Raw genomic sequence first — 21063 nt, forward strand, 5'->3', positions numbered from 1 at the left:
AATATGGAACTACCACGTGTTTCCCTATCCAATCCGCTCAGCTCTACAGCAGTGCATAGGATGTAGTGGAGGTTACTGTTCAGTGACAATTCAACAGATTGTAGACTGCACGATTCTGTGCCAATAAGGCGAAGAATGATAGCATTATCATGACATGTACTGTTTGGTTGTAGGCTGGCAGTGATGGAATGGCTGCTTGCGCAAGGGTTCAAGTCATCAGGACTTGGCAAACGGACTGTGTACACCCTTAGCTTACTGCTGAACTAGATTCCACTAATGTTGCCAACTCCTAAAGTCAGATCAACAGTTCTCTGATGGGAACAAATTGAGTGTGGACTCCCGAGTTGGTGTGTTGTCTTTCTCACTAGGTTTATTCTCCATTTAATAGAATTTCCTTTACTTTGAGCTAAATAGGTAGTCAGGCAAATGCCTTTTGTATTCTATATAAAACAACCATCGGTATAATGCAATATTCCATATAGTGTTTAAAAAAAGTTAACTATCAAAGACACATACACAAGCAAGATCTCAATTTGGCAATATAGAAAGTCTGACAGTATTGTCACTTTGGTTATATACAGTGTCTTTTCCAGGACTCCCTTTTTCAATCCGCAAGTAGAAAAACATCTATTGTAAAGTGATTTTAAAAATAGATGTAATGAACGTAACAAAATAAAGGCAATTTCCCAATACTGGGAGAGGTTAAGGCCCTAGAAGGAAAGGCCTGAGTCTATTGAAGTGTGTCCCTGCACACAAGTCTCCCCTATTAGTTGATGAACTGCGTGTAGCCCTCAGCTCCGGTTACTATGACGTCCATCCATATCCTCATGGCCTCTGGGGCAGGGGCCACCATGTAGTAGAGTCTGTCGTGAGTCTTCACACAGAAGGTCAACGAGGGATTGGGGCTCTGGGATTGCAGGGGAGAGAAAGGTCAGTAACATGGAGATGACTTGTCATTTAATGACTCAGATTTATCCCAAATGGCATGCAGGTGCCCATATCCTTTTGTGGGCGGAGAGTTCTTCCTACCCGCTACCCTCATGTCTCCGATTCAACTACAGTACTAGAGCTTGGTTATAAATGAACCAATATCATACTCTGTCCATACATATTTTTACTACAATCAAATATCTTAAACAACCCAAAACCTGTGTGTTAGAGTTGCTACACATTTGCCTCTTTTTTTTTTTTCAACTGATTGTCTCGTTGATGGACAATGGGGCGTCTATGCTGACAGTCACACTTCTGTCTACTGAACCTGTTAAAAATAATAATTCAGCCTTACGCTGCTCTACCACGTGTTAAATCACACACACCTCTCTTCGAAACTGAGGCAGGAGCTCAGAAAAGTGCTGAAGGAGACAGTCAAAACAGGATACAGGAAACACTGCAGCAGCTAGACTGCCAGCAGGAGAGTACACACATGCACAGTATGTGATCTGGATAATCCACCCGTATTTAGTCTGTTTCAATTGTATTAATTGAAGGGACAGATTCAAACAACCAATTCCACAGAGGAACAGACAAGGGAATTATCACTAAGGCTTGCTTTGGCAAACAACTCCAATGGAGGAAGTAAAGACATGAAACCAAGAGGTGGGGGGAATGTGAGGATCCAGAGATGCACTGTTCTGTAATGGCTGTGGGTTTTCATTCTGTCTTGTATTAATCATGCATGATCACACCCCTGATGGGTATTCAACTGAAAGTTGCAGATAGCAATGGAATATGTAGAGCTGACACAAATCCTTATTCCACATGACACACTTCTGTCTGAACATTCTGTGTAAACAAGCAAACACACACTTGGGTAAGGAGGGCAGAGAACAAGCAATGGGTGGGCCTGTGAGTTCACAGACAAAAAGTGGTACATACATTGGTCAAATTGAGGTTGAAAAATCCTTTCTGTGAAACCAGCCAGTAAAAGCAAAAGAGTGAGAAAAGAAATGAAAGCGGGGAAGAAGCAGAATGTGTATAAAACTAAAGATCTTAAAGAGAGAAATATTGCATCAGTACAGTGAAAGTATAAAAAGAAAAAAGTGACTAAAGATTGTTCTCCGAGTGTTGGGTAGATAACATAGGTAGAAGGTACCTTCGTGGCGCTACGCAGGTGATCGTAGTAGACCTCTTCAATGGCCTGGAAGTAGATGACTCCTTTCAGTTTGGTCTCATGCTTGTCTGTTGAGTAAATGAACATGACAAAATGCTTGGGTAAAAATATCACACATTTGCAATTCCTACAGTACAGTTTCTTTGACAGAGGGAGAGAGACTGTCATGGAATATACTGTATGTAGCTAAGGACAAACCTTTTCATTGTTTATTATCACAATTCTACTCATGAGCTCCTACAGTATTTCCTAAGCCAGTGTCCTAAAAGTAACATACTGTATCTTCGTGTTCATTTGATGTTTATTGCATCCAAAAAAGTTGCTCAAAATATATTTTTTGTTTAAAATAGTAGTCAGAGACACCGCAACCTATAGTACTTCAGACTTGGGGCTCTATTCAAACCTCATCACAGAAGTTCAGTTTTACAGCGCCATTGAAATTTAAAGGCAATGTTCCCCCTTTAGTGGAGACTGCATTCACAATAAACGCTGAATGTCTGCTCAAATCGGAAATCACCTTTAATTTATAAATCGCAGAATCTGTAACGCTTCAGCGTTGCAGATTGAATAGAGTCCCTGATTTCTACATTCTACCCTTATGGTACAATATAGCAACTTATTTCATCAACCACTGCAAAAACACAACCAGGGGTAACTTCTTGCCCCCTTTTACCTTCAGGCATAAACTGCACTAGATCCTTGCTACATAAAAATAATAAAACCGTAACTTTCTAGGAAAAGTAGTTGCAATTTTAAAGGGAATAATTATTTCATAATTTGCATATTACTGTATCTAAAGCCTGCTACCAAAGCGCTACCCACAAATGTGTATTTCCCTTGTGTATCCTAATGTTCATCTCTTTCAAACTCATTTACACCACCTTTCACAAATACAGTCTACATTAAGGTCAAAGGGTATGAATATGCTATGTACTGTATCTCCCATTGGCTCGATCAGAGCATTAACAGCACACTAATGCTTTTGTATATATAAAATGGCAGCATTTTCCTTACCAACGTAATAGGAGAAGGTCCTTTTGAGGCGGTCGAAGACAAACCAGCGTTTCTTCCACGACTTGATCTTGCCGCCCATCTTGACCAGGTAACCCTTGCACATCTTCTCTGTGAGGATCACGTGGTGAGAGGTCTCCACGTTGTGGCCGGATGATTCGATGTGGGAGCGCAGGTCAAACTCCTCCTTGCGGATGGGCAGGTAACGAGTCATAGGACGGGCCTGAGGAAAGAAGGAAACAAACGTGTAACGAGTCTTTCAAAAGCCTGTACGACTAACAGGATGAGAGAGAGATCTGAAACTGTATATTCTTTTTGTTTGGATTTTTGTTATTGGGCCTCAGGCTCACCTGGGAGAAGTTCTTGCTCCTCATCTTCACCTCCTTGTCCACCAGCTGCTGCCTGTGCACCGTCTCGTCCTGCAGCCTCTTCTCAGCCTCCTCACGCCTCCTCCTCTCCTCCTCCAGCATCTGCCTACGGGCATGGCTCTCTCGCTCCTGGAGAGAAGGTGGAAAAAGATCATGAACATAGGCCCTTTTTACATCAGCAGTTGTCACCAAGTACTTTACAGATACCCAGCGTAAAACCTCAAAGACAAGGCAATGCAGAAGCACAGGAAAAACTCCTTAGAATGCAGGAAACTGGGAAGAAACAGAGAGGAACCAGGCTCCAAGGGGTGGCCAGTCCTAATCTGGCTGTAACACTGAAGTAAGACGTCAGTATGGGATATGATAGGAAGCTAGCCATGGCATGTGAGGTAGTGTCTTACTCTGGATTCTATGAGCCTGGCCTTCTCTAGGTGGGCTTCTTTCAGCATCTTCTCCATCTCCTCGATCTTCAGCGCATCCATCCCACTGGCACTACAAACCAAACAGTCAGAGATACATCTCAAATTGCAATGACATCCATCATTCAATATATTTATGGGTTACAGTGTATTAATACTCTTAAGTCCTAAAACTGTGTCCCACCCCCAAAATGGCTAAAGATCGTCAAGCTTCTTACATAGGAACAAAGAGGATTAAGTAAGTCAGTCCTAAAACACCAGTCATCACTGGTCATAAAAACAGTAAGTTACTTTGTGGACACTAACTACCACAAACAGTTATTAACTATCACCAACTGTTATAAAATGGGTCATGAAATGTGTAACTGTTTAGAGATCCAATGCTGTATACACTGGAAATGTCCCGTCTTAGACAGCATATGGCCAGGTGGTGCGAGGTTGTGTTCATTAAGGTCAACATTCTAAAGCGTTTTGCAACAGAAGACGAATGACTGTTTCTCATTGGACATGTCCAGATAGTAACCTCCCCTCTTCACTCCGCTTTGGACAGTTTATTTTCCATTTCCTGCCTACTGAACACAACCCTAATGAGTGCTTAGGCCTGATAATTACATGCAATCTTCGATATCCTGTTTAAAGTGGAGAAACAGCTGTGCTTTCACCAGGTGCAAAGGGAATGGACACATCTGCCTTGTCTGTGTGCGACCACACACACACACACACACACACACACACACACACACACACACACACACACACACACACACACACCTTTCATATCAACTGGCTCAGGGCAACCACTATCTGTGCAGTGTCTTTCACTCGTTTTAAGACTATTTAACTAGTCATTTGACTATATTTCAGCAGTCACTCACCCAAATGTTTAACTAGCCAAAATACAAAATGTTGACTTTTAACCAATCATAGATAGTAAAGGGAACATCCCTTCTGCAGTAGCCTACATATGTATCCAGGGCAGCATCCCAAATAGCACCCTATTCCCTATATAGTGCACTACTTTTGACCAAAGCTCATAGGCTCTGGTCAAAAGTAGTGCACTATATAAGGAATAGGGAGCCATTTGGGCACAACCCAGTGTGTTCACCCAGGCCAGGATCATAAAATATGGTGAATAAATGATTTGGGAGGAAGGCAGTGTTCTCTGGCATGTGTTTACGGAAGAGCGTTTCACTGTTGATTTTATGGCCGGCAATAATTCGTGCACGACAACAAACTTGACGAGTTCTGTATGAACTGGGAGTGCCTTTTGACTGTGATAAAGACGGCATGTTTGAACTAGATTTAGAGAAATGTTTTTATTTTTCACACTATCGTGCCGACTGAAACCAAACTGTGCTGCCTCGGATACTTTACACATCGACCTTTTCAGCATGGTTCAGCACCCCAGCTCAGGACAGACAACCTGGGTTAGTTCTGCTCAGTAGTGGAAAAAGCCCTATATTGTACATTAAATATCCACTAGAATACTGATAACAGTGGATGGACAACAGCTGAGCAGACATGCAGGCTTCTTTTGTCACTAGTAGACAGACTAATGATACACGACACAGCTTAACATGGTGCACAACTCACAGTCAGACATGACTTGGGGAGGAGTCATTTGACCCATGTGGTTACTTGTCAAGAGATCCCTTGGCAGAAATTAGCCAGTGTGAGTGTGTTGCAGGATATGCATGTGTGCGTTTCTCTGACCTGGACATGTTGTCGGGGGAGCAGGCCGAGTTGTTGCCTGTGGAGACGCTGGTGTCCATGCTGTCAGAGCTCTCCAGGCTCAGTGTGTCGTACGGCTGCTCGCCCGCCGATGGCGGCTGGTGGTGCAGGATGGAGTGGTGCACCATGGGAGGGCCGTGGGCGTGTGAGGGGGCGTAGAGGTGTGTCTGAGAGCCGTGTAGCGCATCCCACTGGCACTGGGCCTCCACTGCAGCCCGCTGCTTCAGCTCAGCCAATCGCCGCCGCTGCTCCTCGATCACCTGATGGCCTGGGGGTGGAGGGAGAGAGCTGATCTGTGGGTTGCCTGATCACATCCAGGGATACCCCATCATGTCAGCTCTAGGATGTATGACAGCGCTCTCAGCATGCAGACACACATACTCACCCCCTAATCAACTCTCACACACACACGATTCATATCTACTTGCCAAGCAAAAAGTCATGATCATCAGCATCACCCAGCTATGAAGGGACAGTAAACCTAAAGATTGCCTGTGAATCCATGTAAAGTAGGATACTACAGGTCAGCGACAGATGAAACCAGGCCCCAAACATACGTCAATGATACATGTGCTTGGCATTATCAAAAGCCCAAGCTCAATTCAACCAGCAACATGTTTCCTCATCACCAAAGCTTCCTTAAGTACAGTAGCAGCAAAAATACAAATACCACATGATCAAGTAACCCAAGGAAGTCATCTTCAATTCGAACCCATGCTCGCTATCCATCATATAACTGACAGATACATCTAAAAACAGCCGCAAAGTTAAAAGGGGAACAAAAGGTGGCCCGAACCAAACACATGCATTGTTGATTCTCAGCAGGAGGATGGAGACAGGCAAGAACATGGAGAAGAAGGGAGAATTTATACGAGTTGAACACGAGACCAAACCCACTCGTAGGTTGAGTGGTCTGTCTGTCTATCTGTCTGTCTGTGGGATTGTCCATGGTGGAGCAGGGAGACTCAGACGTGGAAGGCAAGGAGGACTCTGTGACATAGAGAGTGGAGGACAGTAATGGAGAGAGGGATGGTTGGGATGGAGGGACAGAAGGACAGGGTGACAGAGAGACAGACTGGAGGACAACATGGTGGTTAAATAGGAGCTAGAGGAGGCAAGCGAGGGAGGGGTCGCAACCATGGAGGAAGAGACTGGGTGAGGGGGAAGTGGGGTGATGGAGACAGAGACGTGGTGTGGTTTCTCTGAAGCATGACAGGAAATCTTGAAATGACAGACAACAAAATCTGGTTAATAGAAACCTGGAGAGGACCATCTTAAACACATTATAACTATACTAATTCCAAGTTGATGTTTACTGCTGGAACCCTATAAGGAAACTCTTGCCTCAGACCAGATCATGGGACAGAGTAGCCTGGTGTAAACCTCCCAAAAGGCGGTTACCTTTCTGCTGTAAGGCTAGTGCTCTCTTGGTCTCTATATCCTGCATGGTAGCAGCCAAGTTCCGTGGCAAACTGCCGGTACTGTTGGGAACCATCAGTGGGCTCTGGAACGACACAAAAGAAGGAGTGATTGATTAAATTCAAACAATGAAAAACACATACAACATCATATCAATGCAATGGCAGTACACACATTAAAAACCATCAAGGTTTACACAAAAATACTTCCAACGTGGTCGTCACTGACTGGCCAATAAGACATCCAGTGAATGGGGCTTACATAAACCATCATATTTAAAAAAAATCAAATAAAATATTTCACCTTTATTTAACCAGGTAAGCTAGTTGAGAACAAGTTCTCATTTACAACTGCGACCTGGCCAAGATAAAGCAAAGCAGTGCGACACAAACAACACAGAGTTACACATGGAATATGCTATGCATTAACCTTTGATGCATGACAACAGCTACAGATAAACATCAAGCTCTCGGTCTTGGGAGCAATAAAATCTAATACTATCAAATGTAATCTGATACTATCATGTAACACATAACAGCCTGCCGCTGTTTACCAGGATGTAACCATATGCTCGGTCTAATCAATCACCAGGTTACCGGAGCAGGATACATCCACTACTACATACAGTCGTGGCCAAAAGTTTTGAGAATGACAAATATTAATTCTCACAAAGTTAGCGGCTTCAGTGTCATTACATATTTTTGTCAGGTGTTACTATGGAATACTGAAGTATAATTACAAGCATTTCATAAGTGTCAAAGGCTTTCATTGACAATTACATGAAGTTGATGCAAAGAGTCAATATTTGCAGTGTTGACCCTTCTTTTTCAAGACCTCTGCAATCCACCCCGGCATGCTGTCAATTAACTTCTGGGCCACATCCTGACTGATGGCAGCCCATTCCTGCATAATCAATGCTTGGAGTCTGTCAGAATTTGTGGGTTTTTGTTTGTCCACAAGTTCTCAATGGGATTAAGGTCTGGGGAGTTTCCTGGCCATGGACCCAAAATATCAATGTTTTGTTCCCCGAGTCACTTAGTTATCACTTTTGCCTTATGGCAAGGTGCTCCATCATGCTGGAAAAGGCATTGTTCGTCTCCAAACTGTTCCTGGATGGTTGGGAGAAGTTGCTCTCGGAGGATGTGTTGGTAGCATTCTTTACTCATGGCTGTGTTCTTAGGCAAAATTGTGAGTGAGCCCACTCTCTTGGCTGAGAAGCAACCCCACACATGAATGGTCTCAGGATGCTTTACTGTTGGCATGACACAGGACTGATGGTAGCGCTCACCTTGTCTTCTCCGGACAAGCTTTTTTCCGGATGCCCCAAACAATCGGAAGGGGGATTCATCAGAGAAAATGACTTTACCCCAGTCCTCAGCAGTCCAATCCCTGTACCTTTTGCAGAATATCAGTCTGTCCCTGATGTTTTTCCTGGAGAGAAATGGCTTCTTTGCTGCCCTTCTTGACACCAGGCCATCCTCTAAAAGTCTTCGCCTCACTGTGCGTGCAGATGCTTTCACACCTGCCTGCTGCCATTCCTGAGCAAGTTCTGTACTGGTGGTGACCCGATCCCACAGCTGAATCAACTTTAGGAGACGGTCCTGGCACTTGCTGGACTTTCTTGGGTGCCCTGAAGCCTTCTTCACAATAATTTAACCGATCTCCTTGAAGTTATTGATGATCCGATAAATGGTTGATTTAGGTGCAATCTTACTTCCAGCAATATCCTTGCCTGTGAAGCCCTTGTTGTGCAAAGCAATGATGATGGCACGTGTTTCCTTGCAGGGAACCATGGTTGACAGAGGAAGAACAATGATTCCAAGCACTACCCTCCTTTTGAACCTTCCAGTCTGTTATTCGAACTCAATCAGCATGACAGAGTGATCTCCAGCCTTGTCCTCGTCAACACTCACACCTGTGTTAACGAGAGAATCACTGACATGATGTCAGCTGGTCCTTTTGTGGCAGGGCAGAAATGCAGTGGAAATGTTTTTTGGGGGATTCAGTTCATTTGCATGGCAAAGAGGGACTTGCAATTAATTGCAATTCATCTGATCACTCTTCATAACATTCTGGACTATATACAAATTGCCATCATACAAACTGAGGCAGCAGACTCTGAAAATGTATATTTGTGTCATTGAAAACTTTTGGCCACGACGGTACACAAAAGTATCTGGACACTCCTTCAAATGAGTGGATTCGGCTATTTCAGCCACACCTGTTGCTGACAGGTGTATAAAATCGAGTACACAGCCATGCAATCTCCATAGACAAACATTGGCATTAGAATGGCCGTAATGAAGAGCTCAGTGACTTTCAACGTGGCACCGTCATAAGATGCCATCTTTCCAAAAAGTCAGTTCGTCAAATTTCTGCCCTGCTAGAGGTGCTCCGGTCAACTGTAAGAGCCATTATTGTGAAGTGGAAACTTATTGGAGCAACAACGGCTCAGCCGCGAAGTGGTAGGCCACACAAGCTCACAGAACGGGACCGCCAAGTGCTGAAGCGTGTAAAAATCGTCTGTCCTCGGTTGCAACACTCACTACCGAGTTCCAAATTGCCTCTGAAAGCAACGTCAGCACAAGAACTGTTCGTCGGGAGCTTCATGGAATGGCTTTCCATGTCCGAATGTAGCCACACACAAGCCTAACATCACCATGCGCAATGCCAAGCGTCGGCTGGAGTGGTGAAATGTGTGCCGCCATTGGACTCTGCAGCAGTGGAAACACGTTCTCTGGAGTGATGAATCACGCTTTAGCATCTGGCAGTCCAACAGACAAATATGGGTTTGGCAGATACCAGGAGAACACTACCTGCCTTAATGCATAGTGCCAATTGTAAAGTTTGATGGAGGAGGAATAATGGTCTGGGGCTGTTTTCATGGTTCGGGCTAAGCCCCTTTAAAAAAAAAGAAAATCATCGCACTACCTCATACAATGACATTCTAGACGATTCTGTGCTTCCAACTTTGTTGGGGAAGGCCCTTTCCTGTTTCAGCATAACAATGCCCCTGCGCACAAAGTGAGGTCCATACAGAAATGGTTTGTCGCAATCGTTGTGGAAGAACTTGACTGGCCTGCACAGAACCCTGACCTCAACCCCATCGAACACCTTTGGGATGAATTGGAACACCGACTGGGAGCCAGGCCTAATCGCCCAACATCAGTGCCCGACCTCACTAATGCTCTTGTGGATGAATGGAAGCAAGTCCCCGCAGCAATGTTCCAACATCTAGTGGAAAGCCTTCCCAGAAGAATGGAGGCTGTTATAGCAGCAAAGGGGGGGACCAACTCCATATTAATGCCCATGATTTTGGAATGAGATGTTCAATGAGCAGGTGTCCACATACATTTGGTCACGTAGTGTACCTTCAGATTGATTGTGTATAAGGGCCCTACGTGCTTGTAGCCTTTCTCATGGAAACTTACCATAAACTATTATGATGAAGCTAGCTAAATCGCAGGATTACAGCAAATGCCTGCCTCAGAAGAGTACTACACAATCCAGCCACAAACTTGACCACCCTCCAACACCAATACCTTCTATTTTCATTTGGTTGTATGTATTTAGGCCTGAGTAGGCTGATTACTACATAATCCGCTGAAGACCCTACTAGCCAACCAGTAGTGATGGAGTGGAGGTGATGAGGTTTACCTTGGAGGTTGTGTTGCGTCCCAGTGTAGTGGCTACGTACTGCAGATGGGATCCGGAGCCTGCTTTGGGTTGATGTACTGTCTGTCCAGCATCACTGTCCAGCTTGGAACGGAACACCTGGAAGGAGGAGTGAAGACGGACCAGGATCAGCTATCAACCATTGTAGACTTTTTGCGGTTACCCCGCACATAGTAAAACATGTATTACATTAAATGGAATGAGGAACATGAACTGTGGTGCTTATTCAAAACTTGTCTGGTGGGAGATGCTGTGAGAAGTAGAGAGTAGAGTACAAATACAAAACAATAGGTTTCTTTAGCGTTTCAAAAGGCACATTTATTGACATTTCAATTCAACCAACATATTGATTGACATCTTTGAAATGCTAAAGCAGCCTACTTTTGGTGAGTGAACTTTAATTGCTACTACTACTACTACTACTACTACTACTACTGAGGTCATCAGACACAGCCAGAGACAGTGATTTTTATGGCAGCACCAGCAGCATCCCTTTTATTGGTGGTCCTTTGATTCCTCCCACAGGTGTAATGACAGAGTCAGTGTCAAAGTGCTTTACTGGCAGATGCCAGGGTGAAGACACACACCCTGTTGTAGCCACAACCTTCAGGTGGTTTGTCCCACAACCTCAGTTGGCCATACAGTATGAGGTCTTATGGTTTTTCATTGTGCCAGTAAATAATCAGATATTGATTGCAGTCTAGGCTATACCCAGGTTGGGGTCAATTTAGTACTTGGAATTGACCCTTTGGCTGTGCTTGTGTGTACTGTAGTATAACCTGGTAGTCAATTTAATACAATGCACATAATACAGAATCATTTTTGAAGATTCAACCAGGTTGAACATTTTATATTCCAGTGCAATGCAATGACATCCATGAGTGGTACTACTACTTGATTGAATACTGACAAAACATACTAACAGATTACCGTAAAGCATGTGGAGATGCTTAAATAATTCAAGAACGCATGAGTGACAGCAAGCCCAGACAGACCATCATTGATATATTAAATCAATCAACAAAGCACACTGCACTTGAAAAGCCATTTTCATGGGAAGACAGAACATGGACAGAACAGAAACAATGGAAGAGGGGAGGAAGAGAAAAGAGGAGAAGGCAGCAGCTCTGAGAATTACCTGCATAGGCCTGCGAGCGGAGAGAGGTTTAGCTGGGAGAGGGGGGCAGAGCTGGCTGCTCTCCCCAGCAGCCATCACCTCCTGGTACCACTGCTCTAAATCGACAGTGTGGATTTGAGGCCTACTGCACTCAGGCTGGTACTGGAGGGCCGCAGTTAAGAGTCCACAGTAAGAGGCAGCAGAGAGGCAAAGGACAGGGTGGACAGAGCAAGGGAGTGGAGGAGGAAGAGAATTAAGAAAATATAAGCATTAATGAGCAAATACGAGGATCTGTTAAGAGTGACGGAAATATAAATATTTTTCTAAATGTTATGTTTTTTGTGTGTCAATGTTCATCTTCTTGAAATATCAGCAAATGCTAACATAAGTGTCTCAATGGGGAAACACTGGTTGAAATGACGTCAATAGAACCAGTTTACAATTAATTACAAACATGATTGAAAACTGGTTGTAATGACGTCATTCCAACCAGCTTTGGCCACTGGGGTAGAGGGGGCATTCAGGGCATCTTCAAACGAGAGGTGGAGGAGAGGTGGGTGAGAAGGAACAGAGCGAGAGACCAGACACACACCTCAACAGAGAGAGAGAGGGAGGAGCCGTGACGAAAGGAGAGGCAGGAGAAGGCGGGGTCTCCAGCTCCTGACTGGAGGGGCCGGAGAGGAGAGGTAGGGGAGGACTCGACCTTCGGCATCCCAAAGAACTGAGTTAACTGGCCCACAGTCACATACTCCTTTCATTCAGGGAGCAACAGATAGTAAGGCAGACAGGAGGTCAAAGGGCAAAGAAGGAAAGAGGGAAACAACGGCAGGACACACGTCAACAGGGCGGAAACAGCAGCAACAAGGACAGCATGTGAAATAGATGGCAGTAAACCTGACTCACACATGGATAGTCTTTCTATAATATCAACCCATCGTACCATCCAGACCTGGGTGAAATACATACGTCAAACACTTGAGCTGTGCTTGATTCAGTTTGCCTGGTACAACGGAACCAAGCCCCAAGCTAAATCAAGCTCACCTAAAATACTGGCAAGTATTTGAATGCATATGACATCCAGTGCATTCGGAAAGTGTTCAGACCACTTCCCTTTTTCCACATTTTATTACGTTATAGCCTTATTCTAAAATGGATGACAAAGCGAAAACAGTTATTTTTTTTACATTTTTGGGAGACTTGTCAGGATCGAGGGAAATATGAACGGATCAAAGTACAGAGATCCTTGATAAAAACCTGCTCCAGAGCGCTCAGGACCTCAGACTGGGGCGAAGGTTCACCTTCCAGCAGGACAACGACCCTAAGCACACAGCCAAGACAACGCAGGTGTGGCTTCAGGACAAGTCTCTGAATGTCCTTGAGTGGCCCAGCCAGAACCCGATCTAACATCAAAAAGCTGTGCAGCGATGCTCCTCATCCAACCTGACAGAGCTTGAGAGGATCTTCAGAGAAGAATGGGAGAAACTCCCCAAATACAGGTGTGCCAAGCTTGTAGCGTCATACCTAAGAAGACTCAAGGCTGTAATCACTGCCAAAGGTACTTCAACAAAGTACTGAGTAAATGGTCTGAATACTTATGTAAATGTTATATATATATTTTTTTTAATACATTTGCAAACATTTCTAAAAACCTGTTTTTGCTATGTCATTATGGGGTATTGTGTGTAGATTGATAAGGGAAAACAACTATTTCATCCATTTTAGAATAAGGCTGTAACGTAACAAAATGTGGAAAAAGTCAAGGGGTCTGAATACTTTCCGAATGCACTGTATGCATTTGATCCAGGTCTGGTACCATTATCCTCAAAATTCTCAATCAGTAATGCAGAAGTTAGTTGAGCTGATTATATCAAGGACAGGGCCATTTAGCAGAAAGCCAATACACCAGTATGTAAGTACAGTAAGCTACCTAGAAGCGGACAGCTAGAGAGAGGAGCAACAGGTGAAAGAATGAAAAGATGGAGTGAGAGAGAAAGAGAGAAACAGAAACCGAGGGCAAGTGATAAGGAGAGAAAGAGAGTGAGACAGAGAGGGCAATGGTACCTCGCAGGGGACAGCTGCGTCTAGGTTGAGCGAGAGGCCGTGCTGAGCAGAGGTGGTGAGTTGGGTGTCATGGCAATCACTCCCAAACATCTTATAGACATCCGAGAGCTTCATGTACTCCTGAGAGCCAACGCAACGCAAACCAAACAGGACATGAGGCCATGAGCTCACTCCATGACACGTCCTTTTCATAATATGAATACTCATACACACACGGTTGTGTACCCATATCAAAAACATACACACTTTACAACCTTCCAAGACAAGCTGCTGCTTTATCTTGTTTTAAAACAAACACATAAGCTTGTGTGAAAAGCATGAACAACTATATGAACGGAAAAAATAAAGAGCACAGCATTTCTCTACCCTGTAATTTCCCAAGACTCACATCGAGCTGGAGAAGTGAAAACACGTGGCGAAAGAATACAATAACAGAGATGTCAACAAGCTCTACCCATCTTCAAAGGATAGCAAAATGCTAATAGAGAGAAGTGCACTACACAAACCAAACAGAGTAGTACACTTCAATGAGAGACAAAGCACTGTGCCTGTGAGCCTCTGGCTAAACCTTCACACAAACACAGCATCTTAACATCCCAGTTGTAGCAAGAGTTGTTTATGCTTTTGCCCATTCTAAAAGTTGGAGACAACATCAATTAAAATGGCCATAGTTCATCCAACAGACCAAGTATTTCATAAAGACAAACAATGACGACATTCAAATCAGTATTGTACTTCCAGGGCCTCACAGGATGACCAAATGTGTTTTTCAGCTACATATGGGCGGCGGGGTGCAATTTTCTGGGAGTGATTGGGGGTAACAAGACATAACTCACACAGACTTCTTAAAGGCCCACTCCTTAATGAAAAACCAACAATAAAAACGCCAGCCTCAGAACTTGGTTTCCTATAAAGCTGTAAATATCACAGAGTGGGCCTTTAAGTTTTAGACAGACTGTGCATAGGGGGGTTACAGTGAGTGTGCTCAGGTGTCATGCAGTGACAGTTACACTGAGAGTCTGGTTACCTCTGTTGGGCTGCCCCCTGGGTATAACTGAGAGGAGGCGCTTAAATAGGAAGCAGCGGGACGGCAGAGAGGATGCTGGGAGTGGGAGTCCTCTAACAGGTCAGTCTGGCTGATATGGAGCAATTCCTGTTTCAATAGGAAGTCAGGGAAACTGGTTTCAGTTCCTGTTGCTGTAGTGTACAGTTACGGTGTATGTCCCTCTAACATACACTAGGTGTCAATACAGTACTGGGATAATAAGTGTCAATCACAAAAACATAGGTGTTATGCACATTGAGTGCCCCAGTATGGGTTATACTCAGTTTAATAGGGCTAGTTTACAGTGGTCTAAAAGAGTCCATTATATCCAATTCAACAATGAAACTGATAGGCATCTCATGTAATGAACTTGTTCTAAATGCATGAGAATGCAGGTTGATAGGTTATGTCCGAATTGGAGTTTAGCACGAGACTAATTGGTTCATGTTTTCAGAGTAAACAACACAGCCCAGGGATTCAGGCCAGATGTATATCTCGCTGGCCTGAGTTGAGATATTATGTGCAATTCACCATCAAATTGCAGATGTTTCCAATCCAAAAAAATACATCAGTCGGATCTGAATTAGCCGATCAAACCAGTTTGACTGATGTTATCAACTGTATCCGACCACAATGTAAAACAAGTCCATACTTCACAAGCCGACAGACACTACATCGTGTTTAACACAGTAAATAAATGGTTACTCTGGCACACAAGCAGTAGAACAAGCACACACCAGACCTACACCTGAGGTAAAAAGTCCTATTGACCAGTTAAACAACCTCAACTATGAAAACCATAACATTTCTCTTCAAGCCACAGTCTGTAAATCTGTACTTGAAGTAACATTGCACTCATGGGAAATAAATCATTGAGGACAACAGATGTATCATAGAAATCTAGTACCCTACTATTTGCATATGAACATATCTAGGAGTGCATTTTCTCCATTGTTACATTTCTTGTTGGTAGTCTTTGTTGGTCTTTCACAAATGAAGGAGTGTGGCTTTTAGACAAGTGATCAGAGTGGAGGTCCGTTCATCCGTCTGGGTCACGATAGATAACTGATAACTGTAGGTGTGACCTCTAATTCGGTAAGATAAACACCCCTCACCTCTTTCATGGTGCTGGAACACTTAGGGAAAGATCTTCCCCCAGTAAGGCTGACGTACCTCTTCTCTAAGGCCGATAGCCTCTCTTTCTCCTGGAACACAGAGACACATGAGACAAGACCAAACGACAGCTTACCTCACCCATCACTATGCCCTGGTTACAGTATGTTTGTATTAAGACGTAGCTTCTTGTACTTACTGAAAGTATCCAAGTATCTAACTCTATCCTGATTATGGATTGCCATAGTTTCTTTACCAAATTAGAAAATGTGCCACTGCAGAAAAGCCGGGGACAAGGCAGCACATGTGCCGAGTAATGAAGTGAAATGTCAACAAATGGAAAATCCGCCAACAAGCTCTTAATTAATTGACTTAATATGAGGTGGCTGGCATGGCACATTGCCCTTCATGTGGTAATGCCTTTGTCTGTGATTCTCACATTGTCAAACAAGACCAGAGAGAGATAATGATTCAAATGAGTTATTTTTCAAAGTGGTTACATAGGAATCACCAGTCCAATGACAAAAAACGTAGTAATAACCAACAATGTCATCTCTGTATATGTGTAGATTGTAGAGTGGCTGTTGGGCCAGATATGAAATGGATTGTAATGTTACCTTATGGAGAATCTGCAGGGTAAGATTCCTGTCCTTAGCCAGCCTGTCACACTCCTGAGATGCCTGCTGTCCCAGCTGGCTGGCCTGGCCTTCCAGAGCTGCCACCTTGTCCTGGAAGACAACATGTTTAGAGCGTTATTGCTGAATTAAAGGGGTACTCAACAAGATGACAAACAGAAAATACACTACACCAAAAACAAAGTAGTAATCATCTATCATGTCTTTGTCAGGTATCCCCACCAACGCCATTCTTGACGTGAATATCATACTATTTACACTCAACCTGGAAAGGTATTTGGCCATCATCAGAAATTAGGAAGTTTCTCTGACAGACATTCATATTCACAGCTCCAGATATGATGAAGGGTTGCCAGAATGGATAGGAGCAGCCATTGTGGTCCAGTCCATTACCTTCCTCTTGGCCACGCTGGTGTGGTACTCGGCCCTCTCCTGCAGCAGCTGCTGGCTGATGGTCTCCCTCTCCTCCTCCAGGCTGCTCTCCCTCTCCAGCTGCTGAAACTCCAGGTCCTCAAACTGTTTTGTCTCTGACTCCAGGGTCTCGCCCTCCTGTCGAACCCCACACAGAGCCCATCACAATGGGTTACAACCACACCAGGCCTCAGCCTCCTATAATATACCGTTTTCACACTGCTGAACCAAGCAAAGCCGAGCCAAGCTGTATTTGGCTGGCCTGGTAACGTATTCATCCATTCACCATAGTTGCTGGAATTGTGCTAGAAAGCACAATGTGTGGAGAAAATACCCGAGCCAGCACAGTCTGGTGTGGTTGGCACGATAGTGTGAAAAGGGTTCTAAAGTACCAACAACTACCAACCCCAAGAGCCAGACAGACAGACCCACAAGGTCACCACAAGGTCACCCCCTCTGCCCCCCTGGCTCTCTCCAGTGACCATGCTCCTGAGCCGCGGCGGTCAAGGCCCAAGCCAAGCCAGCACAACCAGGGGCGGTAGGCCACAGAAAGAACGTGCTTCAAAAGAGTAGTGCGTTGTCATTTTAGACAGAGACTAAGCTGCATGGAGGTTCTATCTAACGATTGGTGGAGTTCTGTTTAGCACTATGACTACTTTGATCATGTTTTGATAGACTTGAATATTATGTTGTTTGGGTTAACTTTACTATTAGACTCTTTATTGTGTCCTAGGTTTGTACTTCCCTATGCCACCAATACAGAAGCACCATACCCTTGTGAAAATGATGTGGTATACACAGCTATCAATATTACAGGCATTTCTGCTCATGTGAGTCTAATAAGTTGGAAGATTTTATAGCCCAGTAGATTGATTGATTGGTGACAAGCAGTCTTCTCTGCTGCACCAATACTAATCCCAAAAATGAGAAACCAAAGGGCCACTATCTATGTTACGAAAGGTAATACTGTGCTTTTACTGTAGTAATACTTAAGTACTATCTTCTATACTGCATTTTATAGCTGATTTGAATGTGAGAACCCAACTGAATGTCTTGACCCTTTAGATCCATAAACCCAAGAAACACACACACACGTGACAGAGGGCCACTTATGCTTTGGAGGGGGAAAGACGAGGGCCTGCCCTTGCTGTCAGTTCATCGGAGCGTTACTGACGATAACGAGTGAAGGCTCGGAGCGTCAGAACACTCATGTCATCAGTGACATCTCCAGACCCTCGTGTTTGGAGAGCAGGCCACTCAAGGGCCTCTGTCACACTTCTGAAGGATGTCTTCAGCAAACTTGGGACGTGTTCATCAGTGCACGCAACGGAAAACATTTTTACATGTACTTTTGTCCATGTGCTCCCCCCATTTTTTCTCATGTCAAGGCAGTCAGCCAATGTGTCATGCTACACTACATGGATAGGACAGCAAAGTGAATAGAGCTAACGTGCTAAATGTAATTGGCTGATAAATAGTTGCACTGCCTGACAAAATGCAAGTTTCACTTTCTATGGACTGACTTTTCAGAGAGCTGACGACATAAAACATTATTCAGACACAAAACACACACATTTCCATTCAGAGGAAAGATATGAAAAGAGAGTAGGACAGGATGGAGGTGGTAAGTGTCTACATTAATAGATTAGTAAGCAGTTATTAAGGGGTTATAAGCCATCACAAATCAAGAAGAGAGGGATGCTTCCAGACTCAAGACTGTATCAACCAGACAGACACACTCCTGTGTGAAACACATGCAACGCACTTATGACCCAGAAATCGCCACAATGCAGCGCCCCGACGTCACCAGACGCCATTTTGACACTCCTCCCGTTTGCTCAGAGGCATAGCACATAGGCGTGGCGAAGAGAGGGGAAATTCCAGCAGCTTGTGGCATTAGCACGTAGGCGAGGGGCTAAAGGGGTAAAGGTCCCAGTAACAGTATCTGAGGAGATATGCAGCAGGTCTTATCATACCAAGATAGTGTAGCCTACTATGTAGCAATCACCGACTGGTATCTGGCATAAACATTTAGGGCAGGTTTCCCAGACACAGATTAAGACTAGTCCAGAGCTATAAAGCGCTTTCAATGTACAATCTCCATTGAGCATACTTTTTAGTCCAGGTCTAGGTTTAATCTGTGTCCAGGAAACCTACCCTAAATTGGTATGCAATCTGCTTGGATGTTAGGAATATTTTTAATCAATTATCATTATAGAATTAGAATTCCAGTTCCGTTTCTTTGGCAGTCAAGTGCAGCATTCTATGCACTATATTCAGGAGCTCAGTAGACATTATACCTGTAAATCCGTAAGTACACAACTTCAGCTTCTCCTGAACATGTAATTCTCTTACTGGGTACTTTAATAATCTGGAGGTAAGTATACTCTAATTGCGATGTGGCGCTGCTGGAATTTCCCTTCATAATGGTGGATATGTGTAGCTCCGAGACAAGGGTGGAGGCATGGTACGCTTGCTGTCTCTGGTGGTGAGTCTCAGGGGTGGTTGGGCTGATGGTCTTGGTGGTGGATTGACGACTGACCCTTTTGAGCTGTTCCTGTAACTGCTCCCTCAGTGACTCGGGGCAGTTATGAAGCTGGTTCTTCAGCTCACTGTAGCCCTCCTGGAGGCTCTCCAGGGCTCGGCGCTCTGTGTCAACATTTGCCCTCTCCTAGAAAGAGAACACACCGTCCGGGGTGGGAGGAAAGGGGGGGACAACAGAGAGAGAAAGCAACAAAAAAAACACACTTGCTCAAATCCACGCCATGCAAAAAGCTTCCGATGTTAGAGGTCACAACAGTGGATACGCCAGAGGAGAGACATGGGGCATCTATGGAGTTTATAATACTGTGAAATCAATCCCCAGTGACTAGCTTTAAAAGTGCTGGACTGCAGGGCTGTGTTCATTAGGGCACAACGCTGAAAACGTTTAAAAATGTTTTGGAACAGAAAGCAAAAATGTTCTCCTTGTTTTAAGTCCGTTTCCCCCCCCCCCCCCCATTTGGTGCCTAATAAACGTGTCCCATGCCTCAAACAGGTCTGAACAGACTTCTTGTTCACAGACATTTATAAGTTGCACGGTCCGATGCTCATGAAAACACTGGTCTGTGATTGAACAGGAGGTGTTCCTATTTTTTCAAACTTGAAATGGGAATTGTATTTGTTTTGGCTCAGCTGTTTTTTCACGTCAGATTGCTGTATTTTGGGTGGTGACTGTTTTTTCTGAAGAGATTTTCATGTGGCTTTAAAATAATAATAATAATTATTATTATTATTATTATTATTATTATTATCCCATCCAGATTTTCATGTGGCTTTGGTATGAATAGTTTAGGTCAGTCCAGTTAGTTTTGAACAGGTTTATAACTGGATGTGTAGGCATGCCTGAATGATCTTTGTTGTTATTGCATGTGAGTGCAGGCGGTGTAAGCATGGGTAACTCTAGTGCTCTGCACCACTGCCCTACTGACACCCAGGCTGTGATATCAAAACCCCTGGAGGGAATAGAAGCTTGCAATAGGCTCCCCGCGTCGGCTCTCCTCGCCTCCTTCGAAACGCAATGGATGGTCAAAACGGAAAAACCTTGGATCTTTTCCTCCAATAAGTTTTGAGAAGAGAGGATGTGTGGAATAAGGAGAGATAGAGTTTGGGTCTGATTGTAGTGAAAGCACCTTGTAAAGTACCTCTAGAGGGCCACCACTGTATAACCAGTAGACTAGACCATTCAGGAAAGAGGGAAACGTTCTGCAGATCGAGAATCTTTATCATTACTGCATTCTCTAAAGTCACTGAGTGGGAGAGGGGTGTGGGCGGTGCTTTGGGGTTGGAGTGGCACTCCTTTTCTCCAATCTGCCTAACTGTCACCCTGCTCTGGCTCCACCTCTGTCTGTGACCAATGGCAATAAAAGCAGAAAAAGGGACGATACACTACAGGTCGTTTTTCTAGTT

At 44.2% G+C, this 21063-nt stretch overlaps 1 protein-coding gene across 27 annotated transcripts in view; it reads right to left on the reverse strand.

The window, feature by feature from the left end:
• Nucleotides 1-344: 344 nt before the first annotated feature.
• phldb1b (pleckstrin homology-like domain, family B, member 1b) overlaps nt 345-21063 on the reverse strand; it is a 95968-nt gene continuing 75249 nt past the window's right edge. For 10 of the 27 annotated variants that reach the window (XM_014213736.2, XM_014213735.2, XM_045724478.1 and 7 more), the window contains 18 exons: nt 19658-19786; nt 17098-17253; nt 16687-16797; nt 16072-16161; nt 14939-15064; nt 13912-14031; nt 12443-12601; nt 11872-12012; nt 10716-10832; nt 7041-7143; nt 6537-6629; nt 5622-5907; nt 3891-3981; nt 3472-3618; nt 3125-3344; nt 2093-2178; nt 1876-1905; nt 345-907 (listed from right to left, as the gene is read on the reverse strand). In XM_014213736.2, coding sequence (XP_014069211.1) covers nt 767-907; nt 1876-1905; nt 2093-2178; nt 3125-3344; nt 3472-3618; nt 3891-3981; nt 5622-5907; nt 6537-6629; nt 7041-7143; nt 10716-10832; nt 11872-12012; nt 12443-12601; nt 13912-14031; nt 14939-15064; nt 16072-16161; nt 16687-16797; nt 17098-17253; nt 19658-19786 — 2346 coding nt within the window. In that variant the 3' untranslated portion in view covers nt 345-766. The remainder of the gene's footprint in view (nt 908-1875; nt 1906-2092; nt 2179-3124; nt 3345-3471; nt 3619-3890; nt 3982-5621; nt 5908-6536; nt 6630-7040; nt 7144-10715; nt 10833-11871; nt 12013-12442; nt 12602-13911; nt 14032-14938; nt 15065-16071; nt 16162-16686; nt 16798-17097; nt 17254-19657; nt 19787-21063) is intronic. The other 17 variants (XM_045724486.1, XM_045724484.1, XM_045724487.1 and 14 more) reach the window with 15 other exon arrangements.

Source organism: Salmo salar, chromosome ssa09, assembly GCF_905237065.1.
Source record: "Salmo salar chromosome ssa09, Ssal_v3.1, whole genome shotgun sequence".
NCBI classification, from domain to species: domain Eukaryota; kingdom Metazoa; phylum Chordata; class Actinopteri; order Salmoniformes; family Salmonidae; genus Salmo; species Salmo salar.